The sequence below is a fragment of the Dipodomys ordii genome, unplaced genomic scaffold (assembly GCF_000151885.1).
Source record: "Dipodomys ordii isolate 6190 unplaced genomic scaffold, Dord_2.0 Scaffold6, whole genome shotgun sequence".
NCBI lineage: Eukaryota > Metazoa > Chordata > Mammalia > Rodentia > Heteromyidae > Dipodomys > Dipodomys ordii.
The window spans coordinates 11,315,655-11,334,792 of NW_012267222.1; the positions used below are offsets into that span (position 1 = coordinate 11,315,655).

At 45.4% G+C, this 19,138-nt stretch overlaps 1 protein-coding gene across 3 annotated transcripts in view; it reads left to right on the forward strand.

The window, feature by feature from the left end:
• The window catches only part of Wasf2 (WAS protein family, member 2), an 88,807-nt gene that overhangs the window by 64,855 nt on the left and 4,814 nt on the right, over positions 1–19,138 (forward strand). For all 3 annotated transcript variants that reach the window (XM_013034289.1, XM_013034293.1, XM_013034299.1), the window contains exons 3-8: positions 8,005–8,139; positions 8,659–8,812; positions 12,726–12,843; positions 13,853–13,983; positions 15,947–16,102; positions 18,241–18,746. In XM_013034289.1, the coding sequence (XP_012889743.1) occupies positions 8,005–8,139; positions 8,659–8,812; positions 12,726–12,843; positions 13,853–13,983; positions 15,947–16,102; positions 18,241–18,746 (1,200 nt within the window). The remainder of the gene's footprint in view (positions 1–8,004; positions 8,140–8,658; positions 8,813–12,725; positions 12,844–13,852; positions 13,984–15,946; positions 16,103–18,240; positions 18,747–19,138) is intronic.

Consider the following 19,138-nt stretch of genomic DNA (forward strand, 5'->3'; position numbering starts at 1 on the left):
TCCCTCAGCTCTTCAGCTCAAGGCTAGCGCTCTACCACTTGAGCCATAGCGCCACTTCCGGCTTTATTTTTCTGCTTATATGGTGCTGAGGAATGGAACCCAGAGCCTCATGCATTCAAGGCAAGCTCTCTACCACTGAGCCACCTTCCCAGTCCTCACTTTTTACTTTTGTAGTTCCCCATTTAAAAAAATTTAGAGCTGGGCGCCTATGGCTTACACCTGCAATCCTAGCTACTCAGGAGGCTGAGAACTGAAGATCAGGATTCAAAGCCAGCTGGAGCAGGAAAGTCCTTGAGACTCTTATATCCAATAAACCACCAGAAAACCGTAAGTGGTGCTTTGGCTAAGAGGTAGAGCCCTGGCCTTGAGCTAAATAGCTCAGAGACAGCTTCCAGGCCCTGAATTCAAGCCCTACAACTGACACCTGCGTCCCCTTCTCCCCCCCCAAAAAAAAAATTGAATCATGTTAACTTTTATTTTGTGTGTGTGTGCTACTCTTATTTGGCTTGTTTTTGCTTCTAGCTAGCACTGTACCACTTGAGACACACCTCCAGTCCCAGCCTTTTGCTGTTTTATTTTGGTTGATTGGCTTAAACTCAGGGCCTGGATGCTGCCCTTGCAGTTTTTCACGCAAGGGGAGCAGTCTACCACTGTGAGCCACAGTGCCACTTCCAGTTTTCTAGTGGTTAATTGTAAATAAGAGTCTCATGGACTTTGCTGCCCAGGCTGGCTCTGAACCATGATCTTCTGAACTCAGCCTCTTAAGTAACTGTCACAGCTTCCTGAGTAGCTGGATTGCAGTTTTGTGCCACCATGCCCATCTTATCAAGTGCCACCATTCTCATTTTAATATGCATTTGTAAACTAAGAATATAAATCTTTTTGTCCCTCCTGTTCCACACTATGGAATAATCTTCAGTTCTTTGGCCTGGCATGTAAGACCTGCCTTCCTTTCTCATTTTTGCAGTTTGTTTTTCCCATTTTATAACCTTATCATGAGATTTTCTTTCTTTCTTTCTTTCTTTTTTTTTTTTTTTTTGCCTAGGGCTTGAACTCAGGGCCTGGGCACTGTCTCTGAGTTTGTTTTGCTCACGACTAGCACTCTACCACTTAAGCCACAGCACCACTTCTGGCCTTTTCTGTTTCTGTAGTATTGAGGAATTGAACCCAGGGCTTCATGTATGTTAGGCAAGCACTCTACCACTAAGCCACATTCTTAGCCCCCAAATTAGCACTCTTTTCTTTCTTTTTTTTTTTGTTGGTCGTGGGGCTTGAACTCGTCCTGGGTTCTGTCCTTGAGCTCTTCAGCTCAAAGTTAGCCGTCTACCACTTTAGCCACAGTGCCACTTTTAGTTTTCTGGTGGTTAATTGGAGATAAGAGTCTCACAGACTTCCCTGCCTGGACTGGCTTTGAACCATGATCCTCAAATCTCAGCCTTCTGAGTAGCTAGGATTTACAGGCATGAGCCATTGGCTCCCAGCAGAACTTTTTTTTTTGGGGGGGGGGGACCAGTCGTGGGGCCTGAACTCTGGGCCTGGTTGTCCCTCAGCTCTTCAGCTCAAAGCTAGCGCTCTACCATTTGAGCCACAGTGCCACTTCTGGCTTTTTTCTTTTTGCTTATGTGGTGCTGAGGAATCGAACCCAGGGCCTCAGACATGCAAGGCAAGCGCTCTACCACTGAGCCACCTTCCCAGCCCTACTTTTTTTTTTTTTTTGGTCCAGTTGTAGGGCCTGAACTCTGAACTCTGGGTCTGGGCGCTGTCCCTCAGCTCTTCAGCTCAAGGCTAGCACTCTACCACTAGAGCCACAGTGCCACTTCTGGCTTTTTTTTTCTGCTTATGTGGTGCTGAGAAATCGAACCCAGGGCCTCATACATGCAAGGCAAGCGCTCTACCACTGAGCCACCTTCCCAGCCCCTAGCAGCACTTTCTTAAACTAAATTAAAAATTCTTTGAAAGCAAGACTTACATGTTGGCCTTGACCTTCAGTATCTATATAATACCTTGAACCCAGTAGAAGCTCAATAAATGTTTATTGAATGAGTTGTGCCTACATGTTCCGTGTTGTCGGTACAGAAAGTAAAGGGGAGGAGGAGATAATTTCTTTGGGAAGAGGAGCACCCATGAGAAAAGGGAAATTAAAGAAAGGCTTCTAAGAAGAGGTTACATTTGAACTGGGCCTTGAAAAATAACTAGGGGGGCTAGGAAGGTGGCTCAGTGGTAGAGCGTTTGCCTTGCATGATGAGGCCCTGGATTCGATTCCTCAGCACCACATAAGCAAAAAGAAAAAAGCTGGAAGTAGCACTGTGGCTCAAGTGGTAGAGCGCTAGCCTTGAGCTGAAGAGCTGAGGGACAGCGCCCAGGCCCAGAGTTCAGGCCCCACGATTGGACCAAAAAAAAAAAAGAAAGAAAGAAAGATAACTAGGATTTCACCTAGTAAAAGAGAGCTTCAGAAGTGGTTCCTGTGTGCTTCAGACCTTGGCCTTGTGCATTGTACTCTAGATAGAACTGCTTTCTAACCATGAAACTGTGACCATGGAATAGATAAAACAAAGCTAAAAATTCTACAGCCATGGATCCCTTCATGATAACACACTGAGTATTCTTATTTTCCCTAAGTCTAGCAAAAATTCCATTTCGCATGTTAGGTTGCCGTGTCAGGAAATACAGGCCCAGTCATCAGCTAGCACTTTCGATCTGTACTGTAGGCCATCCAGGAGGGGTGACGGGGGTCACTGGGAAATCATGCCATGATACTGGCTGTTCATACTGATTGCATTGGGGCAGACTGCACCATCAGGGCTTTCCAGGACTCCCACTCAGACATCAACAAGAGCAGCTACGTGTTCGTAAAAATTCAGTTTTACCTACTCTACATGTAGCATTTCATTTGAAGAGTTTTGCTAAGGGGAAAAAAGACTGAAGACCGCCCTAAAATATTTTTGCCAAATATGGTATCTGTTATGAACATCCTGATGGGTATTGTCTACCTTCGTAATCTGGATGAGTGAAATTCAGCTTTGGTTTCAAGTATTTAGGTGTCATGCCTGTTTTCAGAGGTAATATTTAACATTTGGAGAGTAGGGACGGTTAGGCCAAGCGTAGTCACAGTACTAAAGCACTCCTTCAGTCACAGATACTCTACAGGTAGAGATTAGGAGGATTGCAGTTCCGTGCCAGCCTTACAAAAGTGAAAAAGACTTTTTTTTCCTCTCAACCAATAAACTGAGTGTGTTAAGTAGTTTCAGCAGCTGGGGAGGCATAAGTAGGTAGATCAGTGCCTAAGACAGCCCAGGCAAAAAATGTAAGACACTATTCAAAAATAAAACAATAAAATGGGCCACTGATGGTTCATGTTACTCAGGAGGTTTAAGATCTTAGGACGGAGGTTTGAAGCCAGCCTAGGCAGGAAACTTCGTGAGAATCTTATCTCCAGTTAACCCACCAAGAAACCAGAAGTGGCACTGTGGCTCAAAGTGATAGAATACTAGCCTTGAGCAAAGCTCAGGGACAGTGCTCAGGCCCTGAATGGAAGCTCTGTGACCAACCAAAAAAAAAAAAAAAGAAGTGAGACTGTGACTCACATGGTAGAGGACTTGCCTAGCAAGCATGAGGCCCTAAGACAGACAGACAGACACACACACACACACAAATAGAGACTATCAAATCACCAATCAGAATTGTAATTAAATTTTAGATAACCATGAATTGTTTGCTTATTTTGGTTAGTTGGAGATAAGAGTCTCATGTATTTATTACTATTTTTAACCAGGGCTGGCTTTGAAACTGGATCTGTATATCTCTGTACCTTCTGAGTACTTAGGATTACAGACATGAGAAACTAGTGCCTAGCTTTTGAGACAAGATCTTTCTGTGTTTCCTAAGCTGCACTTGACTTTATGTGTTCAAGTGATCCACCTCAGTTTACCCCAGTAGCTGGAACTATAGGTATTTAGCACCATGCCTGGCTTAGTTAAAAGTCTCCTATGTGACTCAACAATATAGATTTTTAGCTTATTAATTCTTATGATAACTTATTGAGTTAGATATAATTATTATACCCAGTTTACAGATAAGAAACTACACTTGAGAAATTGTGACTTGCTAAGGAATGCACAAGTATAAACAGGAAAAGCTGAAATATAAAATCCAGATCTTCTTATTTAAGGTCTACTGTTTCTTTCACGTACAGTAGTGCAATTCTAAATCTGCTTCAGACCCAAGCTGAGGTTACAGTGGGGAAGCCTTCACCCCACCTCACTACCCGTTTTAAAAAGATCCTGGGGCCGGGCGCTGGTGGCTCACGCCTGTAATCCTAGCTACTCAGGAGGCTGAGATCTGAGGATCACGGTTCAAAGCCAGCCCGGGCAGGAAAGTCCATGACTCTTTTTGTTTGTTTTTTTTTGGGGGGGGGTCTGGTCATGGGGTCTGAACTCTGGGCGTGAGCGCTGTCCCTCAGCTCTTCAGCTCAAGGCTAACGCTCTACCACTTGAGCCACAGTGCCACTTCCGGCTTTTTTCTTTTTGCTTATGTGGTGCTGAGGAATCCAACCCAGGGCCTCAGGCATGCAAGGCAAGCGCTCTACCACTGAGCCACCTTCCCAGCCCATACACAAAAGTTTTTAATCTTGGGTCTGGGAAGGTGGCTCAGTGGTAGAGTGCTTGCCTTGTGTGCATGAGGCCCTGGGTTTGATTCCTCTGCACCATATAAACAGAAAAGGCTAGAAGTGGCACTGTGGCTTAAGTGGTAAAGTGCTAGCCTTGGGCTGGAGAGCTGAGGGACAGCACCCAGACCCAGTGTTCAAGCCCACGACCGACCCCCCCCCCAAAAATTATTATTAATCTTATTATATGTTAGAGTTCTTTTAAGACCTTATCCAGAAAACCACTCTGCCACACTTAAAAGTTCCCAAGCCAGACGCCAGTGGCTCATGCCTGTAATCCTAGCTACTAAAGAGGCTGAGATCTGAGGATCGGGGTTCAAAGCCAGCCCAGGCAGGATAGTCCATGAGACACTTATCTCCAATAAACCACTAGAAAACTGGAAGTGGCACCTATGGCTCAAGTGATAGAACACTCTCGTTGAGCTGAAGAGCTGAGAGATAGTGCCCAGGCCCAGAATTCAAGCCCCACAAAAGTTACTGTTCCCTGTCACTGCCCCCACATTAAAGGGAAAGAAATCCTGAGTCCTCTTTTGGTGACATGATGGTTTTGGATTTTCTTTTCCTCCAGAACAGTTGGATATTTTTGAGCCTGATTTATTTTCCACACATAATGGTACATATTTTATTTTTGTTATTGTTGTTGGTCGTGGGTCTGGGCACTGTCCCTGAGCTTTTTCACTGAAGCTAGTGCTCTACCATTTTGAGCCATTGCCCACTTCCAGTTTTCTGGTGATTAATTGGAGATAAGAGTCTAACAGACTTTTCCTGCCCAGGCTGGATTTAAACTGAAATTCTCAGATCTCAGCCTCCTGATTAGGATTATAGGTGTGAGCCACCAGCACCTGGCATGTTCTTTACTTTTGCTCAGATGCAGTTTTCCCTTACGTTGTCTACCATGATGCAACATAGTTTTTATAGAAGCATAACCTTATGGACAGGGATCAGATCAAACCCTTCACCTGCAGTGCATTCATGCAGCTTGTTTGCCAGTTTAAGACCTTTGAGGGCTGGGAAGGTGGCTCAGTGGTAGAGCACTTGCCTTGCATGCTCGAGGCCCTAGGTTCAATTCCTCAGCACCACATAAGAAAAAAAAGCCGGAAGTGGTGCTGTGGCTCGTGGTAGAGTGCTAGCCTTGAGCTGAAGAGCTGAGGGACAGTGCCCAGGCCCAGAGTTCAGGCCCCACGACCAGACCAAAAAAAGAAAAAAGACCTTTGAGCTTTGTGTAGATCCATTCCATATGCAAGGACTAGCTTCTTCCTTGATTAGAACCTCCTTAGTTCACTTTTCCACCCATTCAAAATATGAAGTTGATTGGTGTTATCCTTATTCTCCAGGTTATACTGGAAAGATGAACAGCAGTTCACCCAGAAAGAACAGTTGTAGATTAATTTTACCCCAGCAAATATGGACTTAGAAGCTAAAGATAAGAGCTTACTCTAATAAGTATATTTATTCATATGCAACACTTTTTTGTGTGGGGGTGTCCAGAGCTTGGGGCTTGATTTCAGGGCCTGGACACTGTCCCTGAGCTTTTTTGCTCAAGGCTAGTGCTCTACCACTTGAGCCACACCTTGACTTTTGACTTTTTGGTGGTTAATTGGAGATAAAAAGTCTCATGGACTTTCTTGCCCCAGGCTGGCTTCAAACCATAACCTCAGAGCTCAGCTTCCTGAGTAGCTTGGATTACCTGTGTGAGTCACAAGCTCCTGGCCACTTTTTTTTTTTTTTTTTGGTCGGTCGTGGGGCTTGAACTCTGGGCCTGGGCGCTGTCCCTCAGCTCTTCAGCTCAAGGCGAGCATTCTACCACTTGAGCTACAGCGCCACTTCCGGTTTTCTGGTGGTTTATTGGAGATGGAGTCTCACGGTCTCTCCTGCCCGGGCTGGCTTTGAACTGTGATCCTCAGATCTCAGCCTCCTGAGTAGCTAGGATTACAGGCGTGAGCCACCAGTGCCCGGCTCCTGGCCACTTTTTATCCTTAGTAAGCAGAAAGAAAAGAAAGAGAGAGAGAGGAAGGAAGGAAAGAAGGAAGGAAGGAAGCGAATGAACCTTTTGGAGGTTGGAGGTGTGGCTCAGTTTGTAGAGCACTAACCAGTGAGTGAAAGGGTTAGGAATGGAGTAGAGTCCCAGTCTTGGACCTTAAAACAAAGTGCCTTGTGGTTTGGAATGACAATATGTAGGTAGTTTCCAATTGCTGTTATGTTTCTTTGGCTGCAAATTCTCCTTGCATTCCAGGGTTGGAAGTACAGAACTCTTCTAAAAAACAAAACATTGTGGGAAAAGACCACTGGTATGTTGTTTTTCCAGGAGGGTTTGAACGTTTTAGCTTTTCACTTTTATCTTGAATGTAGGGTACAAGTGTACCCTAGATGTGAGGATTGTAACCTAGAGCAAATACTTTGAAAATTTTGGGTTCTAGAGTATAAATTTTTTTCTCATGAGGGATATTGATAAGTTCATAGCCACTAGGGCCACAACTCAATCTTGGTTGTTCAGTGAACCTTTTGTGTTTTGAGTACTGGGATTGAATTAGGGAGTAAGCCTTTTGACTACTTTAGCCTTGCCCAGCCCTTTAGTTTGTATTTGGTTTTGAGATCATGCCTTCACCGCCTTTGCCCAGGCTGGCCTTAAATTTGAAATCCTTCTGCCCCTGCCTCCTGAGTAGCTGGGATTATAGGTGTGTGTCACTGTGCCTAGGTGTTTAGTGGACTTTTGAAGCTCCATTGAGGAAGTCGTTTATTATTTACCATATTAATTTCAGTTACCTAATAAATCTCAATCTGTTTTCTATACCATTTATAAGGTGCTTTATAGAATAATAATAGCAAGTGACTGAGGGCCATGGGCAAACGTGTAGACATCTGTCTGTTCTTTCAGTCAATATTTGGCATTATACTTTCTGATTTTATTCAGCCTGCTTTGAGGTATAGAACATATGCAGACTCCAAGCTGTGGAGAGAATGTGTATCTTAAAGGAGATGTATGTTTGCACATGAGTTTGGATATCTACAAGTGTGTGCATGTGTACGTGTGTATGTGTGTGTTTGAGGGATGAGGAACACAATCTCTTTTTTTGCCAGTCCTGGGGCTTGAACTCAGGGCCTGGGTGCTGTCCTTGAGCTTCTTTTGCTCAAGGCTAACACTTTAGCACTTGAGCCACAGCACCATTTCCAGCTTTTTCTGTTTATGGGGTACTGAGGAATCGAACCAGGGCTTCATACATGCTAGGCAAGCATTCTGCCACTAAACCTCATTCCCAGCCAGAAGAACACAGTCTTTAGTAGCTAGTTTTCTTTATATTACTTCTGTGTACTAGTTAACTTGATTCCTTTGCTCTTTCCAGGTAAATATGCAGAGGACATTTTTGGAGAGCTCTTTACTCAGGCAAACACCTTTGCCTGCCGAGTAAGCTCCCTTGCGGAAAGGGTCGACCGACTACAAGTTAAAGTCACTCAGCTGGATCCCAAGGAAGAAGAAGGTAAGGAAGCTGAGCTCAGCATTTGCAGGCTCTGCTGAGCAGTTTTTTAGAATTTTTTCCCCCTGATGTATAAAAAAGAAGCAAAAGGAGAAATCACCTATAGAGTTATGCCTTGAAATGACATAAGCCTGGGTGGTGTAAGAAACCTTTTGAGCTCTCCCACACCCCTCCATACTCCCTTTCTCTCATTCCCCCAGTTCCCTTGTTCTCAAGTTTCCCTTCCCTTGGCCCTATTTTGCTACCATAAAAGTACTTGGAAGATTCTTTCCGCTGAAGGAGAGGCCTGTTAGATCTGGCCACATAGGAAACCTTTGTGTAGCCTCGTGCTGTTCAGTCGTGAAATGGCTGGGCTGCTGACAGCCTCGTGGGGCCTCCCCAGAGGGGGAGGGAAAAAAAAAACCTGGCTGCAGACAGCCGCAGCCAAGAAATGCAGCAGCTGAGGCTGCTCTGACTGGCGTGACTCAGTGTTTGCTCAAATAGCCTGTCGTCCATTTTGTAACACCTTCCATCTTGTCTCAGTGTCACTACAAGGAATCAACACTCGAAAGGCCTTCAGAAGCTCTACCACTCAAGACCAGAAGCTTTTTGACCGAAACTCACTCCCAGTGCCCGTTTTGGAGACCTACAATACCTGTGACACCCCGCCCCCCCTCAACAATCTTACCCCTTACAGGTAACTGTCCAGCTCTCCTTGTTTGAGGCCTATGGTTAACAACATGAGATTGCTTAAAATATGTAAGGAAGTTGTTTATAGCAGAGGATTGTATCAAAAGCTCACTGTCTACCCAGAGATGCTTGTGGCAGCAGAAGCTAGGTTTATGCTGTAAACAGTTGTCACTTACTGTTTGGTTGTTGGGCTCCTAAAATTCATAGTGAGTGTAATACATATTGAAGGTTTGCTCTACCATTACAAGCTGCAGAGTTTAATTTGGTAAAAGCCAGGTCTGTCTTGGATTCCATCCAAAGAATTTAGTTATTATAGAACCAAAAGGCCTTTGTTCCAAGGCAGTTCTACAGCCTGGGTCCCAGGGGCAACATTCTAGGAAGGCTCCCACTAACTTGGAAACCACCAGATTGCCAGATGTTTGGACGTGTTAGTGGGGCCATCTTCACGGACTGGCTGCTCGGGGCTCAGGGGTCCCTCCAAAAAGAGCGATTGGCATTCTTCCAAGTGAATGTCACTTGCTTTGTTTTGAACATCCTTTTGACATTTCCTTCTGCAAGGACCTACCCTGTTGCAGCTGGACTTGCAAAAGAAGGCAGCCTCAAAGACAACTCAAAGCCCTTTCCTTCCCCCTTGTAGTACGGTAGTGTTGTCATGTCACACAGAAACACTGAACAGGGGCGGAAAACGAATATTTGTCTTGTCTGTATCCATCCATATATATATATATATATATATATCTTTGGAACAGGTAAAAAGTACAGATAGCTGAAGGATGATGTCTTCCATCAGACATGGATACACTGCAAAGTGGAATGTTTGTGTACCCCTGTGAAATTTAAGGATGTCATTCTGATTCAGGGAGCTGGAACAAGAGCTTGGTAGCTTGTCACACATACACAAAGTCCATGGCATCTGCTCTTTTCAACTATTATGTGAAATTACGCTCATCTCTGGGCTGTCAAAGGGGCTAGAGAGAATAGCAAGATTTGACTCCGGTCTCCCTCCATCCTTGAGTCTGGTTATGTTTGGGCAGAGTGGAGGCAGCAAGGGATCACTGGTAATATTAGAGGGAGTATGATGTAGAGTTTGTATTATAGAATAAGCAAATGATATCCTATGGGGAATCCATTTTTCTGATAACATGATTTTCCTTTTAAATATATCAGAATTAGCATCTCCTTTTAGTTAACTATAGATTTGTCCTAAGAAAAACAAGCATAGTGAGATCTGAGGATTGAGGTTCAAAGCCAGCCCAGGCAGGAAGGTCTATGAAACTCTTATCTCCAATTAACCACCAGAAAACCAGAAGTGGCACTGTGACTCAAGTGGTAGATCGCTTGCCTTAAGCTGAAGAGCTGAAGGGCAGTGCCCAGGCCCAGAGTTCAAGCCCCACGACTGACAAAAAAACAAAAAACAAGCATGGTATGTCTAAGTCAGAACAAGATTTAACATAAGGCAGGGCACTGGTGGCTCACACCTGTATTCCTAGCTACTCAAGAGGGTGAGATCTGAGGATCATAGTTCAAAACCAGCCCAGGCAGGAAAGTTCATGAGACTCTTATTTCTATTTAACCACCACAAAACTGGAAGTGACTGGCTCAAAGTAGTAGAGCACTTGAGCTGAAGAGCTAAGGGATAGTACCCAGGCCTAGAGTTCAAGCCCCATGACCGACAAAAGTAAAAAGATTTTTTTTTTAAAATTTTTGCCAATACTGGGCACTGTCCCTGAACTTTTTTTGTTTTGTTTTGGCCAGTCATGGGGCCTGAACTCAGCTGGGCGCTGTCTCTCACCTCTTCAGCTCAAGGCTAGTGCTCTACCACTCAAGCCATAGCACCACTTCTGGCTTTTTCTGCTTATGTGGTGCTAAGGAATTGAACCCAAGGCCTCATGCATGCAAGGCAAGCATTCTACCATTGAGCCACCTTCCCAGCCTCCTGAACTTTTTTTTTCTCAAAGCTAGCACTCTATCTCTTGAGGCATAACTCCACTCCTGGATATTTGTTAATTAATTGGAGATAAAGAGTCTCATGGACTATTCTGCCCAGGCTGGTTTCAAACCATGATGCTGAGATCCCAGCCTCCTGAGTAGCTACGATTATGGGCGTGACCACCAGTGCCCAGCACTTTTTTTTCTGAGACAAGGTCTCACTATATAACTTAGACTGGCCTTGAGCTCATGATCCTCCTGCCTCAACATCGGATAGACTGGAAATGGAAACACTCAGCACCCATGCCTGTCTCAGAGTGATTAGTATTTAATTTAGAAATGAATTCTCTGTGTTTTGATAGGATTAGAGGGGCTGGAAATAGAATTGCCTTTTCAATTTTTTTATTTTGAGACAAACCAATCTAATCTGGCCTTGAACTCAAGATTCTCCTGCTTTCTATTCCCAAGTGCTGGGTGACAAGTGTGCATCACTGTGCCCAATTCTTTTCCTCCCTCTTTCTTTCTTTCTTTCTTTCTTTTTTTGGTCATGGGGCTTGAACTTTGGGCTTCAGCGCTGTCCCTGAACTTTTCAGCTCAAGACAAGTGCTCTACCACTTGAGCCACAGTGCCACTTCCAGTTTTCTGGTGGTTAACTGGAGAGAAGAGTCTCACGGACTTCTCTGCCTGGACTGGCTTTGAACTGTGATCCTCAGATCTCAGCCTCCTGAGTAACTAGGATTATAGGCGTGAGCCACTGGCACCCAGCTCCAGGTTCCAGTTCTTGTAGTTCAGAATGTTAAACATTCACCCTTCTATGTGTGCTTCTAGATAATGGGGGCTTGTCCATGCCATGCCAAGTGGAGAATTCTAGCCAGGATCATTGAGTCTAGCAAATGGCTCTAATTGATAGTCAATGGCTCACTTTGTACTAATGTCACAGTCACTAAGAAGTGGTGATAAAAACTGTGGTCTGGGCTGGGAAGATGGCTCAGTGGTAGAACGCTTGCCTTGCATGCATGAGGCTCTGGGTTTGATTCCTCAGCATCACATAAGCAAAAAGAAAAAAAAGCTGGAAGTGGTGCTGTGGCTCAAGTGGTAGAGTGCTAGCCTTGAGCTGAAGAGCTGAGGGACAGTGCCCAGGCCCAGAGTTCAGGCCCCACGACCAGACCCCCCAAAAAAACCCAAACAAAACTCTGTGGTCTTACCAGGTACCAGTGGCTCATGTCTATAATCCTAGCTACTTAGCAGGCTGAGATCTAAGGATCTCAGTTCAAAAAGTTCATGAGACTCTTATCTCCAATTAACCAGCAAAAAGTAAGAAGTGGAGCTATGGCTCAAGTGGTAGAGTACTAGCCTTTAGTGAAAAAGTTGAGAGACAGCACCCATGCCCTGAGTTTAAGCCCTAGGATGGTACCAAAAAAAATCCTTGTAGTCTTGAAACAGCTGGCCATCTATTGTGAGGCCCCCTTGTGGTTGGGGTGTTATTGGATGCTAACCAATTCCAGGAGGGAGCAAGAAGGTTCCATGCACTGGTTATCGTCACATAGAGAAATTAGAGCTATCAAAAGCACATATTTAGGTACATATGAACCTACACTGGAGGGTGGAAAGCCAGTAACTCATCCTAGGGAGTCTTGAGAAATTGTTAGGGGAATAGCCAATGCCAGAAATCCTCTCATAGGTGCCAGAATATCTAGATATCCTCAGAGACGGTGTGTGGCTATGCAGATCATTAGAAATAATCAGCATCCCTGCTGCTGTAGCCTGTTCTTGCCCTGACCATACAGATTTCTCTGTCAGGAATTGGAAGGAATACCAACGTTCTTAAAAAGTAGAGAGGTGCCACTCAGGGGCATTGAAATCCGCAATCGATTTGAATGACTTCTTGATTCCTTACTGTAAACGTGCTAACTGGTAGGTGTTTGGAATATTGGATTTGGTTGAGAGCTCATCTGTCTACTGACAGCTACTTGTCTTCATTTCTATCCTAGGGATGATGGAAAAGAGGCACTCAAATTCTACACCAACCCTTCGTACTTCTTTGATCTTTGGAGGGAGAAGATGCTGCAGGACACCAAGGATATCATGAAAGAGAAGAGAAAGCATAGGGTGAGGGGAAGAGGGCCTCTGTTCTACACATCAGTAGGCATGCTTGTGGAGGGCGGATAAAAAGGAAACTAGTCTTATGTGAAGTAATTCCAAGTGACTGCTTGCATGGAGAATGCCAGGTGAAAGTCTTAAAAAAAAATGTGTCCACACCAAGCATCACCAAGATGAAAGCACAAATCACACCAAAAATGTGTTTGTTCCCGCTAACACTATTAACAATTGACTATATTCAGGCTGAGTTTTAGGAATAGATTTTTCTGGTTACCATTTATTTCTCTTGCAAGTTGCACCTGAACTCTGCTGGACATGAGCAAGACTAGTCCCTTTCCCACCAATTTTGCAGCTCAGTTCCGAGACCAGCACCAGGTTCTGCATCACAATTTGTAACAGGAGCAGGTTAACTCCTTTGCTCCTGGGTGGGGCCAAGGAAGGGGGATTTGCCTGGGTTGTAGAGATACTTCTCTCCCCTTAGGCTCCTGATGCTATATGTGACCTACCAGTTTCCACCCCACAATCCCATTAGCATGGCTGCCAGCAGACCCAGGAGACTGCCAGAGGCTAATGCAGCTGCATGGGCTGGAAAATTCTTCAGTGATTTGGTTTTGTTTTTTTAACTATTTCCTTCTATCCACCCAAGATATCAACAGCTGTTATTCTTTTTATCTCTCTAAACTGACCTTTGTGGCAGAGCAAATAACAAATAGCTGTTTACTCACTTCCTAACAATTAGAATGGTTCAAAGACGTGAAAGAGTTACCCAGAGATGTAACGGATTTTCCATTGCGAGAGGTGTTGAGTGTGGGACTGAGCAAATGTTTTGCCCAGGAGGTGGTTTGAATTAGATGGCCTCTAGGTCACTCCAAACCCGGCAATTCTATAAATTCTGCTGTTATCATGTGTTGTCTAGGCAAATCATCTCTTGAATGTGCATCCTGGAAGATGGGTGGAATTTTAATGAAGAACTTTGGAAAATATTTTACCAAGGCTCTTTTGTTCCTTCTTAATATAGAAAGAAAAGAAAGATAATCCAAATCGAGGAAATGTAAACCCACGTAAAATCAAGACGCGTAAGGAAGAGTGGGAGAAAATGAAGATGGGACAAGAATTTGTGGAGTCCAAAGAAAAGCTGGGGCCTTCTGGGTAGGTGATGCTTTTGTACTATCAGTAGCCTTCTTTGAGGAGATTAGGGACCTGGAGATAACAGTCTGGCATAACACCTTTCACACCCCCTGAAATTTGACTGTGGGGTTTAGACCAATACCACCATTAATCAGCTACTTCTAAGTGCAGCCATCTGGTGATTAAAATTTGCTAAATAAATCAAGAGACTCAGCAATTTAAATGAGGTGACTGGAGTGGTCTAGGAAAAAAAAAAAAAAAAGACCCATGGCTTCTTGTGCCTTACTCTGCCAGACACTAGTATATCCAAGGATTTCAAGAAAAATTGGAAAGCAAGGAAAGTGGTCCAAGGAGCACTTTGCCTCTAAAGTGTGGATTTGAAGGTCAAGCCTAAGAGCCAGTCATCTTGAAGAAGTAGGAAGGGCCAGGCAGCGAAGTCATGCATTACCAGAGCAACTTCTCAGCCAGCCTTTGTCAGGTTTGGGAGAGCGGCTGGCCAAGGGGCTGAATGCAGAGCTCAGAGTCAGTGTGGGAAAGGTTGCTAGGCCACTGTGGAGGCTATATATCTCTGTGGAGAAATAGGAGATGTCAGTCTGACCCCATTTCCCAATACCAAATCATATAGGAGGTGTAAAGGGGGGGAAGTGGGTTGTAAGCTTGGTTTGATGCTTATCCTGTTGTCTGACCTGTGTGACGTTCAGAACCAAGTCACCACGACTGCTTGGCACAATTGTCACACTGGTTTTTCCTCTAAATACATTGCATTCTAGCTGTCAGAGATCCATGCCAGCCCATGCTGGGTGTCTAGGGATGATAAAAGGAAAGAGTTGAGTTGTTCTTGCTTTTAGGAGTAACTCTACCATGAAAACCTTGACTTTTAAAAATCTTGACACTTCTGACACTCGTTCTTTCTGGATTAAGAGATTTGTTTTAAAGAGTGGAGAAGATAGTGAGAGGGAAAACGAACCTTTCTTTCTGTAGGGAAGTCAGCCCCGAGTGTGCTTTCATTGCCCGCGCCCCAGCCCCCCGCCTCCCAGTACAAGAGGTTGTTTTGCCATCCTTTTGAGACAGGCACTTTCTCCTAGGTCCAGGGTCCTGTTTTGTGAAGTGGGGGTGGTGAAGATGAGGGATTTGCCTGCCATTTTCCTCTTGCATTGGGCTACATGCGTGGCCTACCTAGACATGCTTGTTGATGAACTTACCAAGCAATGTGTCAAGCTGAGTGCGGGTGGCTCAGACCTGTAATCCTAGTTACCCAGAAGACTGAGGTCCTCACATCTCAGTTTGCTGAGTAGCTAGGATTACAGGCAAGCCACTAGCACCTGGCCTTGCTTGACATTTTGATATCATTCATTCAGAGCAAGTTCATTCAAGGCCCAGTGCTTTGAGGGAGAGGTTTTCATAAGGCAAGCCCTAGCACCCTGCGTTAAGTAGCAGCTCATTTGGTTGATGAGCATCCTGGCATAGGGACTGCATTTACTACCACACAGCAACCTTGGCATGATTTTTGCAATCAGATGCCTCCTTGGCCTTTGAGCACTCAGAATCAGGCTGTAGGCCAGTCACATGTTTGCAGCTCAATGGTCTGTGCATTTTAGCTTCACCCTTTGACCACCACAGGCTTTGGGCTTCGAGTATCACTGTCCCTAATGTTTAGGAGACAATTTGAAAGAATGTTGGATTTGCTAAAGCTGATACCGGAAGAGAACAGCAGGGTTTTGATCATAAGGGTTGGATCCTGTTACCATAGCAGAAATGTCTGAAAGATGAATAAAATAGGATATTTAGTCCTAAAATTTCAATATAACAGAAAATAGGTGGGAAATCTACTGACTTTATTTCTCCCTAGTCGCTTTTGTATCACATGCATTTTTGTAGTATGTATGAGGAAAGGAGTATCACTCAGGTTCTTTATTTATTTTTACTTTTTTTGTGCTGGGACTACTCTTTAAATGATAGCTTTTCACCTTGGGTCTGTTGTCAGCTATTCACCATCCCTGGTGTATCAGAATGGCAGCATTGGCTCTGTTGAAAATGTGGATACAGGCACCTACCCACCACCGCCACAGTCAGATTCTGCCTCTTCACCTTCTCCTTCCTTCTCTGAGGACAACTTGCCTCCCCCGCCAGCAGAATTCAGGTAAGTGGTAGGACCTCTTCTACCCATCCTGTGTGGCTAAGCACTCAGGAACAGAACAAGAGTTAAAAATACAGGACAGGACCACTGGCACAACTTGTGGCAAATCTGTCCAGGTAATAGAAAAAAATGAACATTTATCAACAGTGAGGGTGCTGGATGTTGTACTGAACACTGTAATACGTTACTTATTCCCATAGAAGGCCTCTTGAGGAGGCACTGGTATTATTCCCGTGTTACAGATAAGTAAACTATGAGGCACAGAAAGGTCAGTGAACTTACATAAGGTTACACAGTGAACAAGAGGCAGAGCCATGATTTAGTCAAGCCTAATTTTCTTTTTTTGGTTGGTCATGGAGCTTGAACTCTGGGCTTGCGCCCTGTCCCTGAGCTCTTCAGCTAAGGCTAGTGCTCTAGCCATGGCATCACTTCCGCTTTTCTGGTGGTTTATGGGAGATAAGTCTCATGGACTTTCCTGTCCGGGCTGGCTTTGAACCTCGATCCTCAGATCTCAGCCTCCTGAGTGGCTAGGATTACAGGCGTGATTACTGAACGCCTAGCCTAAATCTTAACTACTTGCTATTCTGCCTGAAGGAACAGGTGGAAGTCACCAGCTTTTTTTCTTTTTCTTTTTATTTTTTGCCAGTCTTGGGGCTTGAACTCAGGGTCTGGGCACTGTCCCTGAGCTTCTTTTGCTCAAGGCTAGCACTCTACCACTTGAGCCACAGTACCACTTCCATTCTTCTATTTATGTGATATTGAGGAATTGAACCCCGGGCTTACTGCATGGTAGGCCAGAACTCTACCACTAGGCCACATTCCCAGCCCCTTGTTACCAGCTTTAACTAGTATGAGATAACACGGTCCAGTCTGTTGGCCATGTAGGAGTTAGCAGACACCTTGCTCAGAATCTAGGAATCTTGCAGATAGCTACTCTCCCTGCCCCCTCTCCTGTTGCTCTGGCAAATTTCACTTCTAGGTAGACTGTTCAGAAAGATGAAAACAAGGAGAAAGGGGAATGAGGCTTAGAGTCTCTCTGGCAGAGGTATATGGAGAAGATTGCCTGCCAGTAATGGCTGGAAAGGGGGCTGAGGGTTGTTTGCATTGCACTATTTCCTTACAGTTACTTTTTCCCTTTCTGATGCCTGACAAATGAGCACTTTGAAAGGTGCACTTTTCTCCTTGCACTGTTTAATTAGTGAGTGAATATATTGAGGCCCCTTAGAGGCAGTCTAAAGCAATGCTGTCCTCCCTTCCCCCATTTTTCTTGGCCCTTGTAACCACTAATCCCAAATCTCCTCCTGCCTCCCAAATCACTTCCTGCTGGCTGCCCTGTCAGATGCAGCTAAGGCTTGAAGGTCTGTGGAAAATTCCAAGATGGATGCTTTTCTAAGAAGTAGCTATTAGTTCAGGGCAGATGCAAAGGTAGAAGAAAAGCTTCAGCCCCACACATGACCTGAAACTGCAGTTCCAGGCCCATGAATCTGTTCCCAGGAGAAGAGGAGCCTTAATCCTCTTTCCAGCCTAGATCAAGAGTTGGTAGTCTGAGCGTTTCCATCTTTCACATCCTCAGATAGAGATTTACTCTCCTTCAAGTGAAGATGCATGCACCTAAACCTATACCCGCTCAGGCTTGGTCAGCTCAGCGTGGGTTCCTTTCCTCACAAAATCTGCTGAATGTTAATAACCTGAGAAACACAGCCCAGTGGGTGGGTGGTTTGAATTTTCATTCGAGGTCTTGCCTGTATGTATTCTGAGTCCTGGGTCTAGACTTAAACTAATGGTCACCCATGGGCCATTCCTCTCCAGGAGGGCTCAGGGTCAGGTTCATGTTTGGGAGCAGGCCTTCTTCCCCTGAGGTGTCTTGGCTGGCTCTTAACTGCCAGGGGCATCCGAAGTCCACTTTTACCAGGTAGTTCCCCTCACTTCTCTGCCAGCGGGAAGCTAGCTCCTTACCTTATAAGGCTGTTCAGTTCCTTGTTGATCTATTCTGACCGCTCCTGGGTGTTTCCTTCTGTTGGGCCTGAGTAAAGCAGGTGAACATGGCGGGCTAAGGGGAGCCTGGGCTTGTAGGTAAGCCTTCCTCTAAGTAGGTGTTTGTGCCCTCAAAATGAAGATGGGTCTCTTCTTTGTCCCTCTAGCTACCCAGCAGACAACCAAAGAGGATCTGGCTTGGCTGGACCCAAAAGAACCAGCGTGGTCAGCCCCAGCCACCCACCTCCAGCTCCTCCTCTGGGCTCTCCACCAGGCCCCAAACCTGGGTTTGCGCCTCCACCTGCCCCTCCCCCTCCCCCGCCAATGAGCGTGCCGCCTCCACCACCACCGGCAGGATTTGGGTCTCCAGGGACTCCTCCGCCACCTTCTCCCCCATCTTTTCCACCTCACCCTGATTTTGCTGCTCCTCCCCCACCTCCCCCCCCACCAGCAGCTGACTATCCCCCACCACCTCCCTTGTCCCAACCAACAGGAGGAGGAGCCCCTCCCCCTCCTCCTCCTCCCCCGCCTCCGGGACCCCCGCCTCTCCCCTTCAGTGGTGCAGATGGCCAGCCCACCATACCATCACCACATTCTGAGACCACCAAGCCCAAGTCTTCCTTGCCTGCTGTGAGTGATGCCCGGAGCGACCTGCTTTCTGCCATCCGCCAAGGTAAGTAAATCCGCTGGTGGTTTGGGGCCATGGAATTTTCTGGAGCTGATTTGACTGAGTAAGGGGTGGGGGGGGGCTCTCTGTCCATTTCAAGGGACAGCTTTTATGGAGTATAGAAAGCAATTGGAACCTTGGGCTGGAAAAAGATTTTGCCCTAAAAATGTGAAGATTCAGTTGTTGTTGTTTTTAATTGCATTGGTCTAAATTGAAGACTTTCCTGTTTGTTTGTTGGCAGTGCCAGAGTGGACTGACTCAGGACCTTTTGCTTGCTAGGCAAGTGCTTTCCCATCTGAGTCACATCTCTAGTTCTTTTTGTTTTTGGTTTTTTGGTTATGGGGCTTGAACTCAGGGCCTGGGCGCTGCCCCTGAGCTGCTTCACTCAGAGCTAGTGC